Genomic DNA, 26,195 nt, shown 5'->3' on the forward strand with positions numbered 1-26,195 from the left:
GGTATGCATGTGGCCCCCATTTGTCGCGATAAGGCAACCCCCCCCCTCCCCCCGGAAGGATTTTAGGGAAGAGAATTCTAATCATCCTGCATTAAGATTAATCAGTATAAGAAAACGAGAACGAAACAAGGAGCAAAGAAAGATAGCATAGACAAGTGATACAAGTTCTAACTTACAATCTCTTCAAGTTACTCCCTATTCCTGTAATTCGGGACTCTCTATGGCGCCTTTTCTTAAGAGGGGTTGGTATGAGCGATGAAGCATGTAGAGCGATTATCATGCTGCACTAAGCAACATACATTGGACCTACTGTACTGTACATCTCCCGATAAGTTACATTCTATACCTCGATTCTTACCTTGTATTTCGTTCATCTGCAAGTATGGCGTTGCCATTGCCCCACCACGGTACTATTGCCGCAGCGAGGCTCACTGTCACTATAGCCGCATGCACTATTAATCACGTACCCAGGGGGTTGGGGGCAAAGGGACCGCCTTACCCCGCTTATTCCATCGATTTGGTTGGTCTTTAGGAACATTCTTCGAAATCATGTTAGCTAAGTGACATCTGGACTACTCAATCCGGTTACAAGTGTGTCTTTCATCAAGGGTGGGCTGTGTCTTCTGGGTATTAGTGATCCCCGCTGGAGTCACTATAATAGTCTAGATCCTTCAGTGATCCTTTGAACTTGTATGCAGACTTGTGCAGTAACCTCCCTCCTTTGCAGCGCTTAAAACTACTAAACAAACATAACCAGTGATAGTAATCCATCCCCGAGGATATTTCAATTGCCCTGTGCATTGATGCACTGCATTAAATGGGGGCTGCGCTCTGAACGGTACTCTAGCTTCCATTTGCCGGGTTGTCCGGATTGAACTGTAGTATATTGCGAATTTTCGGACTCGATGGTGTTGGTTAGAATACAGAATCAACGCGAACATAGCGGGAGATCCAAAGGAAACTGAGAATAAGAACAGAAAAGAAAACAGCAGCAAAGTAAAAAAAAAAAAGAAATCCGAGAATCCACCGCAATCAACGAATCAAAGCCCTCACGCCTTTAGTCGTGACCTTGGGGAGCGGAATCATGAAATCGTGGGCCTGGATCACATCCGTCTCATCGGTCTCGTACAGCTCCAACTTGGGGCCGTTCGGCCGATACAAAACAGCCAGAATGAGGGACATCTCGGCCATTGCCAAGCTTCGGGTGCGTCAGCTTCGAGCCTCTTGTCGGGATGCCAGGGGAGGGAAAAACAAACGTACTTTTGACCGAGGCAGTTGCGCGATCCGCGGCAAAATGGCACATACTGTTGTATCATGGCCGGGGTGACATTCTCGACCCAGCGCTCGGGACGGAAGGTCTTGGGCTCTGGGTAGACGGCGGGGTCGGAGTGCATGAAGTAGGCGGACATCCCTACGGGGGTCTGAAACATAGTAGGTTGCTTCTGTTAGCAGTGCAGAGAAGAATGGAATTTGATCGAGACCAGAACGTACCCCGATGGGAATTGTGTAGTCCTTGTACTGGATGGGCAGGTCGGGCGAGATGCGCGGTAACCGGTGCATGACGCCGTAACTGAGGCGCAGGGACTCCTTGATGATGGCCTGCAGGTACGGGAGACGCTCCAGCTCCGCCCAGCTGGGGACCAGGTCGGGCCACTCCGCCATCGGCTCGCGCAGCTCGTCCTGCAGCCGCGCCTTGATGGCCGGGTTGGAGAGGATGTAGTAGGAGGCGAAGCCGATGGTGCGCGCCGTGCTGGCCGTCCCGCCGCCCAGCAGCACCTGCGCCTCCTTGGCCAACCGCTCGGGCGACCGTTCGGAGTCCGGCATATCGCTGTCCGCGACGTGGTGGAAGAGCGAGGCGCTGCTGTATCCCTGCTGTTTCAGAGACTCCTTGTTGTTGAGGATCCGCTCGATGTTGCGGAGCGCGACCTGCATCGGCGAACATGTTAACTTACATCGAAGCAAGGCAGGGGCAATTGGGGCAGGACTTACGGCTTTGAACGTGTTGAAGACTTGGCCCTGTGGGAAGGCCTTGAGCAGGAAACTCTCTGGGATAAAGCTCACGAGCCTGTCATGCATCGCTAGGTCAGCGGCAGACACTCTTCCGCAAACGAAGCTTCGCTAGACACTTACTGCACAATCCACGGAAAGCCGGTAAACAGCGGGATCGACCGCACGAGGTTGTGAATGAGATTATACCTGCATCGAATTCGGATCAGTCACCGAAAATCACACGTTCGGAAGAGCGGCTCTACCAGTCCGGTGCAAACAAGGGATCATCCAGGAACTCGTTGCCAGCATCCTCACGGTCCAAGCAGATACGCCCAATGATGTCGCCCGAGAAGGCAGAAAACGCGTGATCCAGTCGGATCACCGTGTGCGTGCCCTGGTATTCGCGCAGGCGTGCCTCAAGCTTGAGGGCGACTTCCGCCAGCATATCTTGCAACCGGGTGATCCCCATACGAGAGAAGAAAGGCTCGAGAGGCTTTCTGCGCTTGCGGTGCAGGTTGTGGTCCACAGTCAAAAGATGCGAGCCTAGAATTCATTAGACTCGGCCTGGAAGGGAATCGCATTTGAAAATACAGAAAGGCATACATACCGTCGAAGTCAATGCCTTTGCAGAACACGTCGTAGTGGCTCGTGCGGCGCTTGCTCTCAGTGACATAGATCTCACTGTAGAACTCGGGATCGTGAATAGACAGTTCGTCGGGGTTGATGCGCACAATGGGTCCTGGACAGGAAGAGTTCTCTCAGCACAAAATTCTCTTTTTGCCGCGGGGCACTGCATCGGAGGGGACCCCGGAAACACTGCGCATACCATAGACTTGATGCAATCGCTCGATCTCAAAGATATATTTGCCTTGTTTCCAATAATCAAAGTAGAACTCATACCAGCCGCTGATGGCGGCAAGTTTGGGCCCGGGAAACTTGGCCAGTGGAGAGAAGTACAGTCTGTAGATCGCGATGTATCCCCAGTAGGTGAGGACCAGAGCGGCCGCAGCGGCCAGGGTCACTGGTGTACTCACGAAGATTGCCATTGAGTCAACAGAAAGATGAACTTGAACACTTAGAGCAGCGAGCCACATGGAATGTCTCGGTCACGATTGCTATATAAGAGGGCCTCCCGCAGCCATGCGGCTCTCGAGCATCGCTGGTGCGAAAAGCACCACCATCCTCATTGCATACGCAGAGTGGGTCGTGCAGGAAGCAAGACCCGTTGACTTTCATCTAACGAACCAGGCAACAGGCAATGATTCTGTCCTCAGTCACTAACGGGATCATTTGGCTTGTGTTTGTGGTGGCTTGAAGGAAGCGGCGGAGGGAATGGGAAGGATTGAGTCAGTGCTTAGGGATGGATGCCAGGCACAGTAAGCACTAAAGAAGTGGGTGAGTATAAGTCAGTACCTACAGTACCAACAGTATCATCGTACATTACATTACATTACAGTGCATTACAGCACAGTGTATAGTAGAGACCGAGTTTTGCGAGTGGGTATTACAGAAGGTCAAGAAAGCTTGTGATGTGGCTGTTAAATCGATTTATCAACGTTAGCTACTAGGTAACTAGATGTTACTTTACTGTACATTTGCAATCAGCCCTAACTGGGAGCAAAGGCGGACATGAATCTTCAAGAGCCTTGAACCCCTTTATGAAGTACTAGACTAAGGAGAGTACCTCAACTGGTACCTAGTACTCCGTAGTTACTATAACTAACGGTAACCACTAAGATAGAACTCAATTACCAACTCTCCGTACTTGGTAGTCTAACTACCTGCTAAGCTGCTAGGTAACGCTCCCCTCCCGCCCCCAGCCCCACTGAATCATCATCAGGGGCCAGCCACTCGCACTCGCACCCACAAGGGTCGCTTTTCCACCAACAAGAACGTGCGTAGTTCCTCCCATTGCAATCGTTTCCCCTCCACAGCCTCGAAATCAAAGGTTACCAGGAGTTTGGCAAGAATTAGTCTCATTTCCGCCCAGGCCAGGTGCTGCCCCAAGCAGTTTCGTGGCCCCATACTGAACGGCTGCACGGCCCGGCGGTCATCATGGTAAAAAAGTGAGTCCGGATTGGACGAGGCATCCGCAAGCCAGCGCTCGGGGCAGAAGGAGGTAGCGGCATGGAAGCGGGATGGATCACGGTTCAGGGTGTAAGCTTGGAGAGAGACCGAAGTCTGGATGTGATCTGGTTTTAGCCCCCCTGCGCTTGTATGTACTGCGAATTGCGAATGAATAGAATGCGACTTACACCCTCGGGTAACCAGGTACCACACACCGAGTCTCCACCGGATGGCACTTGACGGGGCAACATCCACGGCACGGGCGGACAAAGCCGGAGCCCCTCTTCAATGACCGCGGTGAGATAGGGGAGCTCCGTAGCCGCTGCCAGGCTGATCTCCATGCTAGACTGAAAATTTTCTCGAATCTCGCTGACCAGGTGCCCCATGATCTTCGGGTTATTCACCAAATAGGCTAGAATCCCCGTCAGCACGGTCGCAGTAGTCTCACTGCCGGTAGTCGTCAGGATCATGAAGGTCGCGTCGAGCTCCCCGCGCGGGAAAACCACTTGGCCGCTGTCTTTGTCGATGAGGTGAGACATAATATCCGGTCGCTGAAGCTCCCAACTGAGCCGCCGATCGACCTTGTCCACAATCTGCTGGTAATGGCGCTGGCCCTTCTCCGCCAGGGATTTGGGGATACATTTCATCAGGAGCCACTCCAGCAGTGGGTAATACCGTGCCGCTGCAACAACGGAGGCAGCCTTGACACTGTTGAACAGCAGCGCAATCCAGGGATGATACTCGGAGTCTTGTAGGCAGTTAAAGGACTCGCCAAAGCCCAGGTCACCAAAGATATCAAACGTAGTGAAATTGAACCAGGGAGCTATGTCAATCTGGGCACCGGCCTTACCACCATCAGCAGCTTCCACCTGCTCTCGGATCCGTGCGACGAGAAGCGAGACGAACTTCTGCAGCACCTCCTCTTGGGTTCGGAGTGCACGCTGGGTAAAAGCTGGCGCTAACAGCCTTCGCATTGCTGCATGCTTGTCTGGGCTGATTGCACTCAAGAGGGAATCGGGCTGACCAGGCTGTCTGCGCCACCAGACCGGATCCTTGAGAAACTGTCGATCAGGTGGCCGGCTAGCATAGATAGCGGTCCAGCCCTCACCACTGGCAATGCTTATCTCATCGGGCGCGGTCCGCACAATAGGGCCGTACTTACGATGCAGTTTCTCAAAGTCATGGACAATCGTGCCTCGGAGCAATCCCCAAATGAATGGCAGACGGGTGGCTGCCCAGCTGGTTGGTCCCGGAACATGTTTCAATGGGCTGAAGAAAGTGTTGTAAAGGACACGGCTAATCGGATACTGGTAGATGGTGGAAAGTCTTGGTTAATGAGGGCCCACCAAAGACAAAAACTAGAAGCGGGGAGGAGGGGGCATGAATGCATACAACCAACAGCAGGGAAATCACTATCTTCAAGAAACTACCAGTCATGATGGGCCGAAATACCTCTTGGTAGCTTAGTGAGTGGTGGGAGGAGAATTGGGGAATCATCTACTTAGGCAGAAGACGGACAGACAAACTAAATACCAGTACGGGCAGCACGAGCAGTGGGCAGGCAGGAGGACTGCTGCGGCACGGAACGATCCTCGCTAAGTTGCCCAGTGATTCAACCCTGGCCACCGAGTTGTACAATACAGTACAGTACCATACATATCTCCGGTGCTCAAGTAACTTAACAACGGGCCAAACAACAGGCGACAATCATGCGCACCACACTCTACAGTGTACTGTACCTTTGCATTCACTTGCAGTCTCACCTGCAGTCTCACTTGCATACTGCCCATCACTACCTCCCAATCAGCACTCCATGGCCCCCAACCTTGAACTTGGAAGACGACTAACATTCCTTCTTTGGTTTGCTTGCACCATTCGAGTATTTCCCCTCCCCCTCCCACTCCAGCCCCCAAGGGCCAAATCTTCCCCCATCTTGTAGATACCGAGTAGCAACTTAGAAACCTTACCAGCATGGTCTGCCTTGCTGATCTTTTCAAGCTGTGCATCGACATTATATAACCTTGATCAACAAGAAACCCTCGTCTCAGTCCCCTTGTATCTCTTACCCCCCTCCCCCAAGACACACTTGCATCATGGCTACTCAGTGGATTGGTGTATTACAGCCTCCAGATGGAGAAGAGTCCAACCTTATCGATCCTGTAAGCCAGCTGGGCAACAACATCGCGCTCCACACGGTATGCCTGACGCTGGCCACCGCTGGCGTTGCGATCCGAATCTATACCCGAGTTGGGATTCTCAAGTCGAAGCTTGGGCTGGATGACTGTAAGTCACCGGACGATGGCTCTCTCTGAGCTGATACTGACTCACAACTGACAGACTTTGTGATCTTGTCTTGGGTATGTACCGTAGCCTCCTCCAGTGAGGTTCCCTTGAGGATGCAATAGCTGAATGCTGGTTAGTGTTTAACAGTGGCTTTCTCTGGCCTGATGTTTGAATGTATGAAGAGCTCTTGACGTGACCGAAAACTGCAAAGCCCTATTGACACATTGATAGCCTATCACTGGGGCATTGGGCGACACATGTGGGATGAGCCTATGACATGGCTGGTGCCAGCTCTCAAGGTATGAAGGGAGTTTTCGGTCCGCACAGTATAAGTCCAGCGATAGTCTAACCCAAGCTCAACTGCGCAGTACTTCACGATCGCTCAATATGTCTACCTTCTCCTGACCCCAGCGGTGAAGTTGAGCTTCCTTCTCTTCTACTATCGGATCTTCGCTCCCGATCGAACAATGCGATACCTTATCCTCGGCGGTATCGCCTTCGTGTCCATCAGCCACGTGACGGTCTTTTTCCTTACTATTTTCTCCTGCACTCCCGTTTCGCACGCCTGGAACGAGTTCGGTGAGGGGAAGTGTTGGAACCCGACAATTCTGCCGTATCTTTCAGGCGCCCTCAGCTCGACGACCGATCTCTATGTCCTCTTGTTGCCGATACGATCGTGTCTGGGATTGAACATGACTTTGCGACGGCGACTACGACTGCTGGCAGTCTTCAGTATTGGTATCTTGTGCGTGCATAACGTGATAAATGCGAATTCGTGCTACCCGTTAGAGCTGCGATCTGACTCTTAGTGATTCCCCCAACCACAGTGCATGCGTGACGAGTTTAATTCGACTTGGTCAAACCCATATTCTGACTGACAGTACGGACGCGACCTGGAATATTTCCCATATCGCTGTGTGGGCGTGAGTGTTCCCGACTCCATTGCAAAACAAGTCTTTGGTTAGGGCTCCTGAGCTGACCAACGGCGACTTGCCCAATACTTCCAGCGTCCTCGAGTGCAATGTGGGCATCTTCTGCTCCTGCATGCTTCTCCTCCCGCGATTCGTCGAGCGGTACTTCCCCAAGGGTGTGACCTCGTATTTCTCACGTCTCTGGAGCAGCAACGGGGGAAGCAAAAAGGAACGCAGTGTCAGCAATGGACCTTGGAAGGATGGGTCCTGGCAGTCCCCGAAGCCGTGGGAGAAGTCTGCCAGCAAGCCCGCCGCCATTGAGCTGGGTTCAACGGAAAGCTTGAACAGGCAGTCCCTGACAGTCTAGACAGATCAGGGGGCTTCATAGCTTCGTAGTGGGTGTCTGTCTTTCCCGTCCCGTGTCCTGTATATAGTGTATGTACATAAATTTTGACGATTGTTTTTGCACAATTTACTTCGTATCAGACTACATCTGCGTGAGATGCCGATGACGAACGTTCATGCAGGCGGGAAAGCTTACTGGGTACTCATTACAGTGCATACTATGATGCCGTCCTCGTCAAGTCCTACTGCCGAAATGGGTACACTAAGATAGTGGCTAGTAGTGGGTCGGTCTGACTTGGGGGCGCTTTTTCGCCCTCTCTGCCGCTGTCCTGCCCAAGAAAAATCTTACAGTCTCACGATCTGATGATCGTACAAATTTACAAATTGAAAAATTCGCAAGTTACCAATCTTACAGCTTTACAATCTGACAGTCTTTGCAATTGCAAGATACACCGCAGCCCCAAAGTACCGCCCAGGTCTCATCCATTCAACTAAGCCTCAATCCCGACATCCGTGCATCTGCCACTCATCTGCCAAAGTCAATGCTTGTGCTGTACGTGCAGGCGCCGGGGCGAAAAAAATAAGAAAGAAATGACACGACAAAACAAGCAGAGAATTGATCATAATAGCTTGGATACACCTGGCATAGGGACTAGGCAACTCGGACTCCGATCTACCCGGCATCACAAGTAAAGTTGGTAAGATTATCTGATATCTAGTATATAGTCAGTATGTACAGACCTATTGTAGTACTAGGTCCAGTGCTAACAATCCTGCCACTTCCCAGGCCTCTCCTCTAGACAGCCCCTCCCCAACTTCATTCACTCTCACTGCCCCTTGCCCTTCCGAGCAATATCAATCTGACAAGGTCTGAAAAGGCGAGAGGCTCAAGAACGGCTTCTTAGCTATATAACCCCGCCTCGACTTTTGCATACCTTTTCAGCCTCCTAGCTAAAGCAGTGTACTGCGGTGGGGATCTTCTTCCAATTCTTTTCATTCAACACACAGTCTTTTAAGGATGTCCCCGGTACTCGACAGAGATATGACAGAGGTCATGTCAACTCCCAAGGAGGCGCGTTCGATGGTGAGGGAGCTAATGGATACAAACCTTCCCTCCGCCACGACAACGGTATTTATGCCATTTATTTCCCTACAATGATCAGCACCTCATCCGCTAGAGCTCAGGAAGAGAGAACAAGGGGAGAAGAAAAGGGTTGACACAAGTGTCCCTCTAGCCAGCTATAGCTCCATTTCAATATTTATCATCCCTACCCACCAAGGGCGTTCGACATACAATCATCGAAGCGCTGAGAACGTGGATCGACATCCCGGATGACTTCCTCCCCGATCTGCTGTCCATTGTGGGCGATATACACAACATCTCATTGATGTGCGCGGCAGGCCCCCTTCATTCTCCCAGCTACTTTGCACCGGTCTGCAGCCACTAATCGCGTTTGTCAGGCTCGATGATGTTGAAGACGGATCGCCATTGCGACGGTCCAAGCCCGCCGCGCACTCCGTGTTTGGCGTCGGACAGACGGTCAACTCGGCTACATTTCAGCTGGTGGAGGTGATCGGTCGCGTCGCGCAGGTGGCTGGACCACTTGCCCAGACTATCGTATTGGGTATGTGGCTTTCTAGGACGATTGTGGGCCATCTTTCCCAATCCACAACGCGCATCAACTCATGGATGTGCTGATGCTGATCAATTTTCTGTAGAGGAATTGAAGAATATGCTCGTCGCGCAGAGCCTGGATCTGCATTGGGTCCAACACGCGACACCACCGAGTTCGCAGGAGTATCTACAGATGATTGACGGTAGTACGTTTGTCCCACTGCAATCCTGAATGCGCAAGACATAATCCACCCCCTCCCCCCTTGAAAATCACCCACGGACTCCATATTCATTTGTTTGAACAACGAAAACAGAAACGGGCGCCCTCTTCCGCCTCATCGCCCGCCTAATGATCGCTCAACAATCCCCATCCAGCACCACCAACCCTCCCTCTCTCGACCGCCTGATGATCCTATTCGGACGATTCTTCCAGATCCGCGATGACTATGCGAACCTTGCAATGGACCAGGTATTTCCTTAAAGCACAAACCCCTCCAGCCCCAACGCTCCCTGCCTCCCCCCCCCCCCCCCGGCCGATCACTAACCACTAACCCCAAACCACCAAAACAGTACCAAGACAGCAAAGGCTTCTGTGAGGACCTCGACGAAGGCAAATGGAGCTTCATCCTCCTGCACGCGCTGGCGCACGCCACGCCGCCCACGCGGATGGTGCTGATGAACGTGCTGATGCAGCGCCACGCGACGGGCTGCGCCGGCCGCGGCCACAAGGAGCTCGTCCTCGACATCTTCCGGCACGAGACGCGCTCGCTCGCCTTCACGACCGAGGCCCTCTGGGTGCTGGGTCAGCAGATCGAGCTCGAGATCCAGGCCCTCGAGCGCGCCACCCTCACCGCCAACCCCGTGCTCCGGGAGATGGTGCGCAGCTTGCAGGTGGGGTTGACGCCTTCCGATGGGTATGGCTTTGAGGAAGTGAGGGGCGGCGGCGGCGGCGCGGTTGGGCGCGGGGCGAGGATATCTGAGGGGGTGTTGGGGTTGTTGTGTTAGGGGGTGGATGCGAATGGGCTTTGGGTGGAAGCTGAAGCTGAAACTTTTCTAGAAATCTTGGTCGGGATTCGGGGGCTTGTGGATGAGGGCGGTGTTTAGGGCCCGCTCATGTCTTTCAGTTCTGTATCTGAGACATGAACATGTACGGCTTTTGGGAAGATGGTTTGATGTTATTTGGAGCAACCTCGCAATTGCGTGTTAACTTCCATCCTCAGCTTACGATGTAGCATGGTCAACTCTTATTGGTTCGAGGCGTATGTACTTTGCTGTAGATTAGAGTACTCTTCCCGTACAGAGGTGCATATGCAACCATGACATCTAACACAACAGTCAGATCTGTGCCCGCAGTCTTGCGTGATATGAATAGATAGTCAGCTAGGAAGCGCAGCGCAGGGGAGAGAGTACCAACAGTGATATTCTCAATCATTGGGTGAGTAAGTAAATAAGTAAGTAAATATATGTACATATATGTATATGTATGTACGTATGTGTGTGTGTGTCTGTCTATCCACGGTGCTTTTACCATATCAGTCCGTTCCAAACGTCATATTCCTTCGTTGTGTTAAACATTATAGCGGACAGCGGACAATACAACGTAATCCACTATAATCTCCAAGACCCTGGTGCTCTTACGCTACACTGCCGAAGCCTTTCTCTGAAATCTTCACATAAAGGGGGGCTTATGCTCGAGGGCGTTTTTGTAGGGGCGCATGAAGTCTGATTCAGTCTGCGAGACCTTCTGTGTGGACAAACTACCTACCTACGCAGTGCTGAAAGCTGTGGGTGGGGTTGAACTCGATATTGCACTATGCCAATAGCACCGGACATCCAGGCATTTTCTTTGTTCAGACTAGGTTGGATATTACCTTTATCTGGGATGTTGGCTTGTGGCTTGTGACCGCTCTGCAATGTGCCATATGGAAATTATGTAGGTGTGTTTTTCTGTAGATTGGTTTAATCGGGCGCATCGGATATTTACTGCTGACAGTCTGGTTTGTGGTATCTGGAGACTTTTTTTGTTTTTCTTCTACGCCCTATAGACGGACTGTTTCTTTTCTTCTTGGTGAATAGACGATCATGGACATGCTAACGCTACTCGTAGACAAGGCGCCTGGCGCAATGATAATATGGTCGATGCCGGGAAGTTAGGGTAGAGTGGCTATCGATTATTCTTCAGAACTTAAGCCACGAGTGCTTGAGAACAATCTGAGGCTCATATCATCGAGTTCTTGGGATATGATCATGTTCACTTTCGGGCTTGACAAGATAATCAAATCCAGTAGGGCTGGATGTTTTGGGATAGTTGTGCACAGTTTAGTTGGGTTGCGGTCACATGACTAGTAAATACCTATATGCTAGTGGGGAATTCGCCCAGGACACGCACTGTTGTGCTCTCTCCACGCCCCGGGGCCGCGCAGTGGGCCAAAAGCGGCGTCAATTCGGGCCTACTGTAATAGAACAGAAAGGGAAAGTGACTTCCATCACTGGCACTACTGCACTGATCACTGATGAATACCGCAGAGATCCAGTTCGGTTTTGCCTCCTACTGATGGGAGGAGCAGATCTCTGGAAATACCAAAACTGGTATCAGCTTTCATGGTTTCCTGAGACTCAGAATGATTTCCTGCCATTAGAATCACTGCCCTTGACTCTGATGACACTTCTGATTAATCATGCATCAGATGAGTTTGGCACGATTCTTAATCTGAGATGATTATTTCTCGCCTGTGCTCCCAGAACACGCATCTCAGCAGCCGGGCTCACTCCATGATCAGGGAATGTTCAAGTAAGTCACTTAGCGGCGGCGGCGGCACCTCAGGCCGAATCCGGAAAGAGAAGCCATCCACTCACTACCTACTTACTGCAGTGGCATCTCCCCACTGACCACCCGGAGTGGTTCCGCCAAGATTTTATATGCGATGGTCGAGATGAATTCGCTCTGGTTTGTGCTTGGTGCTGCTGATCATGGGGGTACCGTTCTCGATTCTGATTGCGTTGTTTAGCCGTGCTGCCTAGTGACTGGCACTGTGACACCCGCGGGACCCTCAGTGGATGGGGGAAAGAGACGACGGTTCGGACGACGGACAGAGAGAGTAGCATAAAATGTGGGTAGCGGCCGTCGGAGCTGCGCCAAATGGCTTATGCTCAAATCCGCAACCGGTTGCGAAACACCGGATCGAAGTCGAATGTTGATGGGAAGATTCGACTGGAGATTTCGAGGTCAACTGTCAATTCTGAGGAAGCAGTAAAGGAAAAAGAAAAGGAATCAGGACAAAACTATGGAATGGGGATTGGTCCGGGTTCAATAGTGGCCGGTTATGAGCTGGGTTGAACGCGTTCACGGAAAGAAAGAGTGAGTGAGTGAGTGAGTGACCGACCGACCGACCGATCGACCGACCGACCATCTCCAGAGTCGCATAGTTTCCAACCTCGCGCCGCCGTTCCTGAAAATCACCCCTCCCACGGTCAACCAGAGTTGTCGTCAGTCATCCCAATAAACGTTGCCAGTATAGAAGAGAATCAGCGCCCCCCTCCACCGGTTATTCGGTTCAGAGATCTCCTGTTCTCCGCCCGAAAGTACTGCGACAGAGCCAGGGCCACGGAGACAAGGAGAGAGCCCCATAAAATAGCCGAACCGAAAGGCAATGGCCGCGATCGACCCGAGACTCCTACGAGTATTGTATCATGTATGGCAGATAACGTTACCAATTGGCCTGGATGGCTGATCGACAAGGGCAATCTGGGCACCTGAAGGTCATTGTTCTGATAACGCCTACCTAGGTAGGTAATCATCGAGCACTGTCCAAGGGAACTACAGAGCCCTACCCTGCCTCGGCAAGTGGACAAGCAGTCGTTCGTATAGTTCTTCCCCCCGCAGGAGGGAAGTCCTTGGTGTGACATGATATCCAGATTATGCTGGAGATCGGTCAGCCTCAAACGCACGTGTTTGGGTCATCGCCCTACATCCTCCCGCTCAAATCATCAACCTTTTCATGAATCACGAACAACAATTACCTAGTCTAGGTGGTGGTAACCGCCTCGTGCTCGGAATATCCGGGGCGGTAACATTTCCTAGTTAGTCTTTGGTTCTGTCTTCTGTCTGTCTTATGATACCCCAGGCCGTCTCTCTGTCCGCAAACAGATACATCTCGGAAGATGCCACTAAAGCTTTCCAGGTGGGCGCAGCGCTCCCCCAACAATCGAAGAGATTACTTTCACGTCCGGTAAGGTTTTTGAGTTTGATCCCCCGCACGGCACAAGCGAGCTCTGTTAGTCATTTACGGAGTACCCTCCAATCGAGGCCGGGGTGGCGGTTCTTGTGATGTTACCTCCCCGCGCTCTTTCCGCTGACGGGCTGTCTTGGATTCCTGGGCTGCTCAAATGAGTGCTGGGGTCACTCATTCCCTTCGTGTTCGGGGGGAACTTTGAACTACTTAGTTATAATGAAGCCGGAGGGAATGGGACCCTGGAAAAAAAGCGAGTACCCAGCTTCATCGCCATTGGACCATTGTCATACCATCCGCGTGGTTCGAAGTCGACTACAGCAAGGAAAGGAGCTAGTGGGAAGGAATAGATAGAGATGGAAGCGTCGCAATCGACTAGTCCATGCATCCCTAAGCACTGAAATGCGACTTTGAGTCCTGACAGACAGTCAGATCGTCGCTTGCCTTTCCCCGGAGGAACGGAAACCAAAGGCTGTCAAGCCCCGCATGGCCGAGCCCAACCTTTTTGCGGCGGCGTGACCAGACTAACCAGGTTGTTTCCTAGTGTCCCTAGTGTCCAAAGTAAGTCAGACCTAAGGAGATCTCATTTTCTCGGTTTAATTAGAACCATGATTGAGGTTGGGGTTCGATTGGGGAGGGAGGGAGGGAGGGAGGGGGGCAGCATGGGCGGGAAAAGACTGTGCCTGCTAAGGGCTTGCTTATCAAGGAGGGGCCCGCATTGGTTTGTTGTTAGAGGATGTTATTAGGGTATCAAGTGTCGGGCCTCGTCCACTATACTAGGTACCTAGTAGTTTTAGTACTGTACTTCTCCAGTCAACAAGGAAAGGGGAAGAAACAGGATAACTCCATTGGGACAAGGTCAATGGCATCACCAGCTGCAGCTGTACCGTTGTCGGGTAGGAGGAAGACAGCCCCAGCTTCTCGGATCTTGCTCAGAGCTCAGGTTTTCGGGGTCAGCACCACCACCACTGAACTGACCCATGGACCGGTTTGACTTTATGGGGAACGGATGGAGGGAGGAAGGGAGGGAAGGAAGGAAAGAGGTGGGAGGAGGGAAAGGAGGAAAACCGAGCAATTACACCGGAGTGACAGTACGGTAACTCTGTTCTTGTCGGTCTGCCACTGTCTGTTTGTCTGTCTGTTTCTCTGTCTCTCTGTCTTTCTTAGTCTACTCTCCCCACTGTGGGCGCGACACCGGGGGAGCGGGACTGACTGACTCTCTCAACAATAATAATAATACTAGTAATAATAATAAAATAATACTACCTTTACCACTTAGACTACCACCACCATCAAAAAAGACTCCATCGGACATTCTTAAATATCGGTGCCCCAATCCCTCCCACCCCCGGTCCCTGAAAACAATTATCTTTCTTCTTTCTCTTCTCTCCCCTTCTTAACTTCATAATTTCCATCTTCTCCTTCCCTCCTCTCCTCTCTTCTCCGGTGTAATCTCCCCATCTCAACGCAACCTCCCCTCCCCCTCTCCCACCCCCCCACCATCAACCAACCAGTGCTGGTGCATATCAGTAAGTCGCCCGCGCAATCTCCGTCTCACGTGCCTGCTCCGATCCTCTTCATTGCGCCGGAGACTGAACTGACTCTGTTCGTTTTCACCCCTCCATAGAGCCCAGCTTCCCTCGACTCCGAATTCCCAGTTGAAATTCCGTTGGGACACTCATAACCAATCATAAAACATGGCGGACGGCAGCATCACGCCTCCCAAGCCTGCCGTGGTAAGAGAAAAAAATTCCCCACGCCCACGCCCTGGGCCGAGAAATCTCCGGGTCTCCATCTGCTAATTATTCTGCCATTGGGTCTACAGGTGCTTGAGGCCCACGATGTTGATACTTTCCACGTTCCCCAAGCTTTCCACGAGAAGCACCCCTCCGGTCCCCACTTGAAAGACCTCGACGAATACAAGAAGCTCTACGATGAGTCGATTCGCAGCCCCAACACTTTCTGGGCTCGCATGGCCCGCGAGCTCCTCACCTTTGAGAGAGATTTCCAGACCGTCCACACCGGTTCTCTAGAGAATGGTGACAGTGCTTGGTTCGTCGAGGGTCGCCTCAATGCTTCCTTCAACTGCGTCGATCGCCATGCCATCAAGAACCCCAACAAGGTCGCCATTATTTACGAGGCCGACGAGCCCAGCGAGGGTCGAACGATCACTTACGGCGAATTGTTGCGCGAAGTATCCCGAGTTGCTTGGGTCTTGAAGCAGCAGGGCGTTAAGAAGGGTGACACCGTCGCCATTTACCTGCCCATGATTCCCGAGGCTCTCATTGCTTTCCTCGCCTGTGCCCGTATCGGTGCTGTCCACTCCGTCGTCTTCGCCGGTTTCTCCTCCGACTCTCTGCGGGACCGTGTTCTTGACGCCGGTTCCAAGGTCGTCATCACCACTGATGAGGGTAAGCGTGGCGGCAAGGTCATTGGTACCAAGCGCATCGTCGATGAGGCACTGAAGCAGTGCCCCGATGTGACGGGCGTTCTCGTCTACAAGCGCACCGGCGCAGAGGTTCCCTGGACCAAGGGTCGTGATGTCTGGTGGCACGAGGAGGTCGAGAAGTACCCCAACTACTTTGCTCCCGAGTCCATGAGCTCTGAGGATCCTCTTTTCTTGCTCTACACTTCCGGCTCCACTGGCAAGCCCAAGGGTGTCATGCACACCACTGCTGGCTACCTGCTTGGAGCGGCCATGACGGGCAAGTACGTCTTTGACATTCACGATGACGATCGTTACTTCTGCGGTGGTGATGTCGGATGGATCACCGGCCACACCTATGTTGTGTACGCTCCGCTCCTGCTAGGTTGCTCGACGGTGGTCTTCGAGAGCACCCCCGCCTACCCGAACTTCTCCCGCTACTGGGATGTCATCGAGAAGCACAAGGTCACGCAATTCTACGTGGCCCCCACCGCCCTGCGCCTACTGAAGCGTGCTGGCGACGAGCACATTCACCACAAGATGGCCCATCTGCGCATTTTGGGTTCGGTCGGTGAGCCCATCGCCGCCGAAGTCTGGAAGTGGTACTTCGAGGTTGTCGGCAAGGAGGAAGCCCATATCTGTGATGTATGTGCGAGTCGATTGAAGGCGCAATGGTTCTTTTGGCTAATCTGCGGCATTGTGACAGACTTACTGGCAAACCGAAACCGGCTCGAACGTGATCACCCCTTTGGGTGGCATTACGCCGACCAAGCCGGGTAGCGCATCGCTTCCCTTCTTCGGTATCGAGCCCGCTATCATCGACCCTGTTTCCGGAGAGGAGATTTCGGGCAACGATGTCGAGGGAGTGCTTGCCTTCAAGCAGCCCTGGCCCAGCATGGCCCGGACCGTGTGGGGTGCCCACAAGCGCTACATGGATACCTACCTGAATGTCTACAAGGGCTACTACGTGAGTACCTCCAGTCATCGATCTCCATGTGTGTCGCTTAACAGTGTGGCTAACTTGTGGTTATTCAGTTCACCGGAGACGGTGCTGGCCGCGACCACGACGGATACTATTGGATCCGGGGTCGTGTGGATGATGTTGTCAATGTTTCTGGACACCGTCTGTCCACTGCTGAGATTGAGGCTGCTTTGCTCGAGCACCGTAAGTGATTCAACCCCCATTCCGAGGACGGGTTCCTAACATCTGCATAGACATGGTGGCTGAAGCTGCCGTTGTCGGCATTGCCGACGAGCTGACCGGTCAGGCTGTCAATGCCTTCGTGGCTTTGAAGGAGGGTAACGAGACCACCGACCAGGTTCGGAAGGACTTGATCATGCAAGTTCGCCGCTCTATCGGGCCGTTCGCTGCCCCTAAGGCCGTGTATGTGGTTGAAGATCTTCCCAAGACTCGCAGTGGCAAGATCATGCGTCGCATTCTGCGCAAGATCCTGAGCGGCGAGGAGGACAGCCTTGGTGACACCTCCACCGTAAGTTTCATCTCCCTCGGATCATTCTTCAACTAGCGCTAACGCAAAAGCAGCTCTCCGACCCCTCGGTGGTTGATAAGATCATTGCCACGGTGCACGCTTCCCGCGGCAAATAAGTGTTTTGTCTTCAGTGAACGATATTAATGAAAGCGAGAGTTGGGGGGGGCATGTGACACTGCCATCAGCACAGGTGTGGTCTGGATTTGTGCTCCTGAGCTTTATAATGTCTGAAGGCGGAGTTTGATTCTTTTTTCTTGTTATCTTGTGATTCCCATCATGATCAGAACTGCAGCATTCTGATGAGCTGTCAATCTTCTCTACGTATATACCAATGATGAAAGAAGTTTTTCTCGGGCCTGATGGGTGTATACTCAGAGTGTTGTAGTACCTGGGTAGTGCAGTCGAATGCGAAACTACCCACTTATCTGTTTGTCACTTCATAAGATATACAATGAAGAGCTCTACTCTTTTTGCCTGGTGTCGGTTCATAAGCCGGCATACTTGGGTTCTCTCCTTATAGCAGGAAAAATGCAGCACCTGGCCGTATGTTATGCTATCATTTTCAGAACGGATCAGTTTGCTTGTAACTTGAATTTGACGGCAAGAGTCACCTCGTAAATATATACACTCTATCTTGTACACCGATGCGTCATTCAGAGTGACACTACACCCTGAAATTCTCAAAAAGACAGCTTTATCAGCCCTGAATCACAGTAGCCTCACATACCTCGTGTTCAAATAACGCCCAGCACCATCTGGGGAGGGCACAACTGATTGCGGAGAATAATCCTCAGGCAGAAATTGCTCAGTTTCGCGGGTGGTTTCAGGCCGCGAGATTTCACGTGAGCAGCTGGTAACGGGGTGTATTTGCAGCCAAAGTTACCGGATGATTCTCCCTCAAAGTCCCCGAATTGCCCGCGGATCAGTCTGTACCGGAAACGTAAGCGAGCAAGTCACCGCCTGACCGTCGCCGCCTCGTCCCTTTTGCAGCAACCTCTTTCCCTTCCGTCCCTTCGAACTTCCTCTCCGTCGCGCGCCCTCCTCCTCTTTCGACCAGCTCTCTGGCTTCTTCTCATCGTCGCCTCTCCAGCTCAAGGACGCTGAACTGCATCTCTGCTCTTGACGGTGACGCCCCGTCTCTAGCTGGCGAGACATTCTTACCCTGCTGTCCTTCCCACCCACAAAACACCTCTCTTGGGCGCGTCGAGATCTCGGCTTCTCAATCCACAACCTTCGAGCTCGTCGCTTCGCACCCTTCGCAACGCGCCGTGATCGAACCCATCTCGCACGCAATACCGCCTTTTCCGGGACATAGCTCGCATCTAAACGTTGACGTGGACGAGCATTCGGCCTTTCATTTGGAAAACGTTTCGGAACGGATGAACTCATAAGTCGCAAACACTCAACCTGCAAGATGTTCGGAGGAGGATTCGGACAGAACACTCAGCAGAGCTCCGGCTTTGGATCCGGCAATGCGTTTGGTGGAGGCACAAATACTGGTGGAGGTAGGTTTTGATCTGTTAACGAGCTTCGTACCTGCTTCTTTCCCTTTCGTATTCCTGCTTCCGCCCTGGTGTTTTCTTGGTTTTTCTCAACACTGGCTCGGTACCCCCCAATCGACCCAGTAAAGGAATCCAATCTGGCTCGTGCTTTGGACATCAACCCACAGCAGCTTCACCTCAGACTCATCGACATCTCGCCGCCGTGTCGAGACCTTTTACTTTCCTTTCCGACGTCAGAGAGCACGGCAGCACTGCAAGAGAAGGGATCGCGGCTTCAGTACAGTCTCTGACAGCATCTCCCACGTCATCTAGGCTTTGGATCTTCACCGTCTCCTGCTTTTGGAGGTGGTAACACATCAGGCGGTGGCCTGTTTGGAAACACTTCCAGTAGCTTCGGTTCCGCTGGAGGTACGTGCTCGACGACTATATTTCCATGGGCTTGGCGATCCTTTCTCTTCCATCTGTACCTTGGGGCGGACCCCGCGATTTCCGACATATCAACGGTCGGGCCGGACTGCAAACACTGCCGCTCTGAAACCGTGGACGACTGGGCTTGTCTCTCGCGGCCCGGAATCTTCCCTCGAACAGGAAAATTCGAGTCCCATCCGCCTTCTGCCTGCCAGGGACATATGGAAATTAAAATTCGTCACATGCTCTAAGGATCTTCGGCTGTAGGCTGTTCGATAGCGTCGCTAACACTACTCCTGCTTTTCTAGGTTTCGGCGCCAATACACAGACACAGTCAAACTCCTTGTTCGGTGCGGGGCAGAATCGCACCAGCGGCTTTGGCAGCACTCCGGGACCCAGTACCGGCGGTAGTTTGTTTGGGTCAAACAACACAGCGACCTCAACAGGTAATACCGGCTTTGGCGGCTTTGGCTCCGCTGTGAACACCGGCGGTGGCTTTGGCAGCAGCGCTGGAGGTGGTGGACTGTTCGGTGCCAACAAGCCCGCCAGCGGTTTCGGGAGCACCACTGGTACTACCGGCTTCGGAGCCAGCGGTGGCGCCAGCACCAGCGGGTTTGGAAGTGGAACAGCACCGGCTTTTGGTGGTGGTAGCGGTACCGCGTTCAACCAAGCTGTTCCTCCCTCCGAAGGCACCGGCTCCACCCCGTTCACCCCCTTTACCGAAAAGGACGCCGCCAGCACCACTACCAATCACTACCAGAGCATCGTGTTCATGCAGCCTTACAGCAAGTATTCGTTCGAAGAGCTTCGGTTAGGCGATTACAACGGAGGCCGTCGGTTCGGCAACGGAAGTGGACAAGCAGGCGCCTTTGGTGCTTCCGCCTTCGGCAGCTCTGGCTTCGGTGGTCAATCCACTGGATTTGGAGCTGGAAACACTTCTTCACCATTCGGCGCAAACACAAGTGCCCCGTCGGCTTTCGGCAGTCAGACCCAAACCACAGGCGGCTTTGGCACTAGTAATACCTCCAATCCGTTGTTCGGAGCTCAGAAGCCTGCCAACACTTTATTCGGCGGTGGAACGCCAGCTCCTGCTACCACTACTACCCAGTCGGGCCTGTTCGGCAGTAACACGGCAACCTCGGGTGGCTTTGGAAACACTACCGGGAGCACTGGATTCGGTTCCGGGGGGCTGTTCGGCAACAGCGCCAATAACACCCAGCAACAGAACAAATCTCTCTTTGGCGGAGGTAGTACCTCCACCGGCGGGGGCGCATTCGGCGGCTTCGGCACACAGAACACGAGCACAGCCTCTCCATTTGGCGGCACCGCAGCTACATCTTCTCCGTTTGGAGGTCAACAGCAGCAGTCGGGCGGGGGTTTGTTTGGTAGTGGTACCGGCTTTGGCCAGCAAAACCAGGCTCAGAATCAGGCACAGACCCCGAACAAAGGGCTATTTGGTGGATTTGGCGCTAACACCCAGCAGCAGCAGACGAGCACCCCGAGTCTTTTTGGCGGCAGCAACACCGGCACCGGCACCGGCGCCGGCACCACCGGCACCTCCCTCTTCGGTCAAAACCAGCAGACCCAACAACCTGCGAGCGGCGGTTTGTTCGGAGGCAACACCGCCCAACAACCAGCCCAATCGAACTCTCTTTTCGGCGGATCGCAGCAGCAAGGCCAGAAGAGTTTGTTTGGAGGGGCTACGACGGGCACGGGCGCGGGCACGGGTACGAGTGCATTCGGAGGATTCGGCAACACCCAGAACCAGCAGACTGGTGGTGGCTCGAGCCTCTTCGGCGGTGGTGCGGCCCAGCAACAGCAGAAGCCGAGTCTCTTCGGTGGAGCTGGGGCCTCGGGCGGCAGTCTCTTTGGAGGCGGCGCGAGTACTACCACACCGGCTGCAACTGGGTCCCTCTTTGGCGGCGGCGCGAGCCAGAACCAACAACCGACTACCCTGGGAGCCTCCAGCCTCTTTGGTGGCAGCCAATCTCAGCCCGCACAGCAGCTGGGTCAACAACCCGCCCCCGGTAGTCTGCAGGCCTCCCTGCTGGAAGGAAATCCCTACGGCAACCAGTCTATCTTCTCTGGTCTGCCAGCACCCAGCGCTGCAAGTCCCGGCCCCTTGGCCACGCCGCTGTCGTCCTCCAACAAGCAGAAGCAACGCACTCCTCTTCCCGTTTACAAGATCACCCCCACCGCCGCAAATCGCCTCCTGACTCCTCCCAAACGTGGCTATGGTTTCTCGTACTCCACATACGGATCTCCATCGAGCACCGCGAACACTCCAGGCGGACTTGGTGGTAGTGTCCTCGGAGGCAGCATGCGCAGCAGCTTCAATGCTAGCAGCTTGGGCCGCACCAGCTTCAGCAAGAGTCTTTCGACCAGTAACCTACGAAAGACATTCGATCCTGAAGCCGATAGTGTTCTTTCCCCGGGTGCCCTCTCTTCCGGTAGCTCTCGTCTGTCTAGTGGAAGCCTGAAGCGTCTGACTATCGACCGAAGCCTAAGGAATGACTTGTTCACGCGCTCGACCAGTACTCCTCCTCCTGCAGCCATCACTAACGGCGAAGAGGCTGCCACTCCTGTGGACAAGGGAAAGAAGAAGGTCAGCTTCGAATCGTCCTCCGAGGTTGCACACACTGGCGGGGAGATTGTGCCCGTCGAAACCCAAAGTTCCGAGCCGACCCCCGAGGAGCTGGGATTCCTGCGTTCCGTCCGCAAGAGTGGCACAATCAACGGCGTCAACGGCACCAAGACCCCGGAGACCACTGCTCGTCCTGAGATGGAGTCCGTCCGTAACAACGATTTGCCCGCTGTCTCGGAGCCTGCGCAACCGACCGCGACCAACGCCGCCCCAAAGCAGCTCTCTTTCATTCCCGGCGGGGATCCGCAGCCCGGAGAGTACTTCATGAAGCCTACTCGCGCCGAGCTTAGCAAGATGAGCCGCGAGCAACTGAAGAAGGTGGTGGGTTTCACCGTGGGACGTGAGCACTGCGGTCAGGTGACTTTCGATGAACCCGTGGATCTGACTACCATCGATCTGGACAATGTCTGTGGGGGACTTGTCGACATCGGAGTGCGGAAGATCACCGTCTACCCTGACGAGACCATCAAACCACCCCGGGGCAAGGGCTTGAACGTCCCATCTATCCTTCGTATCGAAAACTCCTGGCCCCGTGGCCGCGACAAGAAGTCGCCCTCTCCCCTGACAAGTGGCCCGTTGTTCGACAAGCACGTCGATCGGTTGGTCAAGGTGCACAACACCGAGTTCATCGACTACGAAGTGGAAACCGGCACGTGGGTTTTCAAGGTTCCTCATTTCACCACCTATGGTCTTGATTATGATAGTGATGAGGAAGAAGAAGGTGAGAGCCTAAACCAAAGCACTTTGAGTGCTGCTCCTGACACTCCGACTCCGAAGGCCCAAACCCCTGCCAATCACGACAACACCGTGGGCTCGGAGCATCTGTCAGCCTTCTCCACTGACGATTCCTTCCTCGGTTCCGTGGCCGGCGTCGATGACGACACTTTCGATTTCAAAAAGCGTAAGATAGTCCCCGGAGCATTTGGCCACCAGGCGATGGAGACGATGGACGACGAGCAGCAGTTGGGCTCGGAAGAGGAGGAAGAAGATTCTTTTTTAGAGGACGGCTCCACGGGTTCAACTATTGAGCAAGACAGCGAGGACATCACTGAAAGTCTGGAGTCTGTCGAGTCTGAAGTTGAATTGGATGAGAGTGAGGAAATGGACATGGCGGGCACATTTCCGGACCTTCATCATACCGTGGAGCGCGACGATACCGCGAGCACCGACACATACATGGAAGACCCTCGGCTGTCGCTGAAGCCTTGGAATACTCCGGCGAAGCCCCGTCTGGACCTGACGGGCGATTGGGCTGAACAGTTGCAGCGAACCATTAGTCCTCGGAAGCAGAACCGGGATGCCCTACGTGAGATCCAGGCGAATGCCTTCAACGAACGCTCTTTGCATGAGGAGACTCAAAAGCAGCCTACCAGCGAAACCAAGCAGAAGGGTTTCGCAACCAGTATTGATCTAATGAATTCCCTATTCCAGCAACCTCGGAGACAACAGACTGCATCGCCTGTGAAAGTACCAGACGCACGACCCAAAGGTCCTGAGGTATGACCGCCCTTCTTTTCCTTTCTTACTGGATTGTCTTCTGCCCTTGTTGCCGCGACGCATACTCGTCACTGCAATATCGCACTGTTGGTGCCTGGAGCAACGCTTCTGACTTCTATCCTTATAGTGGCCCTACCATAAACAGCCCAAGACTTATGCGGGCGAGTCCAATGAGTTGAGCGCTGACGACCTTGCCTTCCACTACTCCTTCAAACCCCGCTGGGGACCTTCAAACGCATTGCTTTGCGTACGGAACAATGACGACTCTGTCGAGGCTGGCTTGAGTTACTGGGAACATAGTCTCACCGTGACCAGCGAAGGACGGGACGTTTCCATACTAAAGTATAGAAAGCCCAATGAGCCGGTAGCGATGCTGGACGCCCAGCGCGAAATCACGATCATTAAGCCCGTGGATGGAGTAGTGCCCTTTGCTCGCCTGGCTCATGCCGACTTCCATAGGTTGGCCGCCACAGCCGCAGGCAGTACGTTGGTGACCGACCAAGAGCGGTTGCTCTGGCAGCTGGCCAACATTCTGTTCAACGACGAGCTTGAAGACGATATCTCTGTCGGCGTGCCCAAGGAGATCCGGTCCCAGTTCTCTCACCGTATCAAGAAAGACCGACTTACCCGTCTACTGGAAGGAATTATTCGGCAAAAACAGGCCCAGAAGCTGGGTAAGGTGGGCTCACCCGAGGAACGCGCTGTCAATCTCCTGTGCGCCCATCGGGTTGACGAGGCGTGCAATGTCCTGCTCTCGAGCCAAAATTTCCACCTCGCCACTCTTGTTTCGCAGATTGGTCGGGATGCCACCGTACGGGAAGATATGGCCAAGCAAATTGACATGTGGCGTCAGAGCAATGCGTACTCGGAGATGAGTGAGCCTGTGCGCGCTCTGTACGAACTGCTGGCGGGCAATGCCCTACGCAGTGAGGGCAAGACTACTGGGGCGCTCGAGGATCGGATTTCTGCATTCACGTTCTCCGAACGATTCGACCTGGACTGGATCCAGGCCTTTGGTCTGCGCCTGTGGTACGGAATCGGTGACGATGAGCCGCTGGAGAATGCCGTCTGCAAATTCGTCGAAGATCTACGTAGTGGTGTTGAAACCGCACTGCCACTACCGAATCCTTCCCAATTCTACCAATCCACCACTGCGCAGGATCGTGAGTCTCCGCTGTGGGTGCTGTTGAAGGTCTACGCCGCTACTACCGAGGTAGCCCAGAACACGCAGTTGGACGGCTTGGAGTTTCCAGCCGCTCTGCTGCCCGAGTCGTTGACGGGTGACCGGCTGACCAATCGCCTGTCCTTCCAGTTGTGCCATTTCCTCGCCGCGGCCGTTGGGCGCAATGGCCAACTCCAGCTCAATGTGGCTCAGATGGACCAGCTCACCTGGGACTATGCATGGGAACTCTTCAACTCTGGTGCCCTTGCACGGAGCATATTTGTCTTCTCTCACCTCTCTCGCGCTTCTGATCGGGAACGAGCCATCAAGGACACTCTGGCTCGAAATGCGCTGTCGCTTCCACACCCGGTCAAAGAGGACGGATCGCCGAACAAGATGTGGAAGTACCTCGTCACCGACTCGCAGATTCCCGAGAATTGGATCTGGGTGGCGAAGGCACTATATGCGCGCGACACAGGTAATGCTGCACACGAGGTGGACTACCTGGTAAGAGCCAAGAACTGGAACGATGCGCATGCCACCTTCTGTCGCATTGTCGGACCGTCGGCAGTGATTGAAGGGGACTATGCCACACTGGAAACGTTGATCTCAGGCTTTGGTGCCGAACCGGAGCGCAAGGTGCGCGGCTGGGCTCAAGGGGGCGGGATTTACGAGGATTTTCTGCATCTGGCCACGGCGAGAGTAGGCAGGCGAGACCCGGCGCGGCTGCATCGGCTGGTGCAGGCATTGGTCCAGCTGGGAGATCAGATTCGGCAGGGTTCTGGCGTAGAAGGCTTGGAGGAGCGAGTTGCGTTCCGGGAGATGAGCCGAGCTGTGGCACGCTGGACGGCACACGAAGACAGCCAGGTAAGAGCGGTTGAGAATTGGGTGATAGAAACAAGACTAATCATAGTTTAGGCAAACGATTTGTCGAGTGTGCTCAGTCTGCCGCTGACGGGCGATGCGCGCCTCACGCAGACGGCAGAAATGAGTCGACGGTACTACGGGGTCATTATGGCTGGAGGGTATTAATTGGATGACGGATGAAGGCACGAATGGCAAAAGTCTCCAGTGGTTGGGACAGTCATTGGATTTGATACTGTGTTGTCTGGTCGTTCTTGGATGGCCTCTGAATGGGCGTCTTTTACTTTTTCTCTTCTTGCACACCCCCTTGCTTCTCTCCTGTTTCTCACTCCCTTGTTCTCTTTCTCCCCCCCTGTCTTACTCCTATTTGTATCGAAGGGTCGACATCGATGTGCGGCTCTATGTATCCTAGCTGATTTGCCCCTGTCCTTCGACTGCATGTATTTGTGTGTGTTTTTTTCTTCTTTATGCAGTGATTACTTTTCATCTTGGGTTTCCACATTTGTCTCGAGGGAGATGTGCCTCTAAGCCATAGTCAAGCCACAGCGAATGATTACCTCGATGGAAGGATATTTGATCAACTTTCTGGGGATGGCAAGATTTGAAGTATAGCTACAGTAGTTTGCAAGGTCACCTTTTTCCGTCGCAGTATACGGTTAGGATGATGCAGCACATAAGACAGACATCACCTCGCATCAGCGCGACGCAGAGCACAATAGACCGTTTGCGCCAGAGGGTGTACTATCAGCCCTAGTCCAGAGACC

General features: G+C 53.4%; 8 protein-coding genes across 8 annotated transcripts; 4 read left to right on the plus strand and 4 right to left on the minus strand.

The window, feature by feature from the left end:
• Positions 1 to 511: 511 nt before the first annotated feature.
• Positions 512 to 1,027, minus strand: BO66DRAFT_51824 (uncharacterized protein). Its single transcript, XM_025653366.1, has one exon. It carries the CDS (start codon positions 939 to 941, stop codon positions 672 to 674), a length of 270 nt encoding a protein of 89 aa, XP_025505367.1. The 5' UTR covers positions 942 to 1,027; the 3' UTR covers positions 512 to 671.
• A 5-nt stretch (positions 1,028 to 1,032) lies between these two features.
• Positions 1,033 to 3,035, minus strand: BO66DRAFT_410345 (cytochrome P450; the record flags this gene model as incomplete). The annotated part of the gene is made up of 8 exons (XM_025649236.1): positions 1,033 to 1,198; positions 1,261 to 1,421; positions 1,492 to 1,926; positions 1,990 to 2,065; positions 2,131 to 2,196; positions 2,253 to 2,532; positions 2,597 to 2,728; positions 2,816 to 3,035. The coding sequence occupies 8 exons, from the start codon at positions 3,033 to 3,035 to the stop codon at positions 1,033 to 1,035; spliced, it is 1,536 nt and encodes a 511-aa protein (XP_025505368.1).
• A 684-nt stretch (positions 3,036 to 3,719) lies between these two features.
• On the minus strand, positions 3,720 to 5,546 carry BO66DRAFT_346905 (cytochrome P450). The gene is made up of 3 exons (XM_025644599.1): positions 5,449 to 5,546; positions 4,245 to 5,363; positions 3,720 to 4,170 (listed from the first exon to the last, which is right to left on the minus strand). The coding sequence occupies exons 1-3, from the start codon at positions 5,491 to 5,493 to the stop codon at positions 3,826 to 3,828; spliced, it is 1,509 nt and encodes a 502-aa protein (XP_025505369.1). The 5' UTR covers positions 5,494 to 5,546; the 3' UTR covers positions 3,720 to 3,825.
• Positions 5,547 to 5,853: 307 nt separating this feature from the next.
• On the plus strand, positions 5,854 to 7,736 carry BO66DRAFT_390771 (uncharacterized protein). Its single transcript, XM_025647096.1, has 7 exons — positions 5,854 to 6,339; positions 6,394 to 6,413; positions 6,477 to 6,513; positions 6,571 to 6,638; positions 6,708 to 7,084; positions 7,167 to 7,262; positions 7,347 to 7,736. The coding sequence occupies exons 1-7, from the start codon at positions 6,150 to 6,152 to the stop codon at positions 7,615 to 7,617; spliced, it is 1,059 nt and encodes a 352-aa protein (XP_025505370.1). The 5' UTR covers positions 5,854 to 6,149; the 3' UTR covers positions 7,618 to 7,736.
• A 624-nt stretch (positions 7,737 to 8,360) lies between these two features.
• Positions 8,361 to 10,467, plus strand: BO66DRAFT_390773 (FPP/GGPP synthase family protein). The gene is made up of 6 exons (XM_025647097.1): positions 8,361 to 8,724; positions 8,831 to 8,985; positions 9,057 to 9,220; positions 9,315 to 9,416; positions 9,525 to 9,679; positions 9,781 to 10,467. Exons 1-6 carry the CDS (start codon positions 8,692 to 8,694, stop codon positions 10,213 to 10,215), a joined length of 1,044 nt encoding a protein of 347 aa, XP_025505371.1. The 5' UTR covers positions 8,361 to 8,691; the 3' UTR covers positions 10,216 to 10,467.
• A 2,144-nt stretch (positions 10,468 to 12,611) lies between these two features.
• Positions 12,612 to 13,219, minus strand: BO66DRAFT_52052 (uncharacterized protein). The gene has a single exon (XM_025653367.1). The coding sequence runs from the start codon at positions 13,114 to 13,116 to the stop codon at positions 12,736 to 12,738; it is 381 nt and encodes a 126-aa protein (XP_025505372.1). The 5' UTR covers positions 13,117 to 13,219; the 3' UTR covers positions 12,612 to 12,735.
• A 1,555-nt stretch (positions 13,220 to 14,774) lies between these two features.
• On the plus strand, positions 14,775 to 17,738 carry BO66DRAFT_390776 (acetate--CoA ligase). Its single transcript, XM_025647098.1, has 7 exons — positions 14,775 to 14,968; positions 15,067 to 15,175; positions 15,265 to 16,509; positions 16,571 to 16,831; positions 16,900 to 17,029; positions 17,080 to 17,354; positions 17,408 to 17,738. The coding sequence occupies exons 2-7, from the start codon at positions 15,137 to 15,139 to the stop codon at positions 17,468 to 17,470; spliced, it is 2,013 nt and encodes a 670-aa protein (XP_025505373.1). The 5' UTR covers positions 14,775 to 14,968; positions 15,067 to 15,136; the 3' UTR covers positions 17,471 to 17,738.
• Positions 17,739 to 18,397: 659 nt separating this feature from the next.
• On the plus strand, positions 18,398 to 26,014 carry BO66DRAFT_346916 (uncharacterized protein). Its single transcript, XM_025644600.1, has 5 exons — positions 18,398 to 18,859; positions 19,169 to 19,264; positions 19,573 to 23,405; positions 23,533 to 25,434; positions 25,486 to 26,014. The coding sequence occupies exons 1-5, from the start codon at positions 18,769 to 18,771 to the stop codon at positions 25,597 to 25,599; spliced, it is 6,036 nt and encodes a 2,011-aa protein (XP_025505374.1). The 5' UTR covers positions 18,398 to 18,768; the 3' UTR covers positions 25,600 to 26,014.
• The last annotated feature ends 181 nt before the right edge of the window (positions 26,015 to 26,195 follow it).

The sequence above is a fragment of the Aspergillus aculeatinus genome (genome assembly GCF_003184765.1).
Source record: "Aspergillus aculeatinus CBS 121060 unplaced genomic scaffold BO66scaffold_16, whole genome shotgun sequence".
NCBI classification, from domain to species: Eukaryota; Fungi; Ascomycota; class Eurotiomycetes; order Eurotiales; family Aspergillaceae; genus Aspergillus; species Aspergillus aculeatinus.

Bases quoted from the DNA above. Each gene is read 5' to 3' on its own strand.
- BO66DRAFT_51824 (XM_025653366.1), bottom strand. From the start codon at position 941: ATGTTCGCGTTGATTCTGTATTCTAACCAACACCATCGAGTCCGAAAA.
- BO66DRAFT_346905 (XM_025644599.1), bottom strand. From the start codon at position 5,493: ATGACTGGTAGTTTCTTGAAGATAGTGATTTCCCTGCTGTTGGTT. The intron at 5,364-5,448 runs GTATGCATTCAT...ACCATCTACCAG, and splicing joins TGATTTCCCTGCTGTTGGTT to TATCCGATTAGCCGTGTCCT. The intron at 4,171-4,244 runs GTAAGTCGCATT...GATCACATCCAG, and splicing joins GTACCTGGTTACCCGAGGGT to ACTTCGGTCTCTCTCCAAGC.
- BO66DRAFT_390771 (XM_025647096.1), top strand. From the start codon at position 6,150: ATGGCTACTCAGTGGATTGGTGTATTACAGCCTCCAGATGGAGAAGAG. The intron at 6,340-6,393 runs GTAAGTCACCGG...CACAACTGACAG, and splicing joins GAAGCTTGGGCTGGATGACT to ACTTTGTGATCTTGTCTTGG. The intron at 7,263-7,346 runs GTGAGTGTTCCC...CAATACTTCCAG, and splicing joins TCCCATATCGCTGTGTGGGC to CGTCCTCGAGTGCAATGTGG.
- BO66DRAFT_390773 (XM_025647097.1), top strand. From the start codon at position 8,692: ATGGATACAAACCTTCCCTCCGCCACGACAACG. The intron at 9,221-9,314 runs GTATGTGGCTTT...AATTTTCTGTAG, and splicing joins TGCCCAGACTATCGTATTGG to AGGAATTGAAGAATATGCTC. The intron at 9,680-9,780 runs GTATTTCCTTAA...CCACCAAAACAG, and splicing joins CGAACCTTGCAATGGACCAG to TACCAAGACAGCAAAGGCTT.
- BO66DRAFT_52052 (XM_025653367.1), bottom strand. From the start codon at position 13,116: ATGTCACACCAAGGACTTCCCTCCTGCGGGGGGAAGAACTATACGAAC.
- BO66DRAFT_390776 (XM_025647098.1), top strand. From the start codon at position 15,137: ATGGCGGACGGCAGCATCACGCCTCCCAAGCCTGCCGTG. The intron at 16,510-16,570 runs GTATGTGCGAGT...GCATTGTGACAG, and splicing joins AGGAAGCCCATATCTGTGAT to ACTTACTGGCAAACCGAAAC. The intron at 17,355-17,407 runs GTAAGTTTCATC...ACGCAAAAGCAG, and splicing joins GCCTTGGTGACACCTCCACC to CTCTCCGACCCCTCGGTGGT.
- BO66DRAFT_346916 (XM_025644600.1), top strand. From the start codon at position 18,769: ATGTTCGGAGGAGGATTCGGACAGAACACTCAGCAGAGCTCCGGCTTT. The intron at 19,265-19,572 runs GTACGTGCTCGA...CTGCTTTTCTAG, and splicing joins TAGCTTCGGTTCCGCTGGAG to GTTTCGGCGCCAATACACAG. The intron at 25,435-25,485 runs GTAAGAGCGGTT...ATCATAGTTTAG, and splicing joins CGGCACACGAAGACAGCCAG to GCAAACGATTTGTCGAGTGT.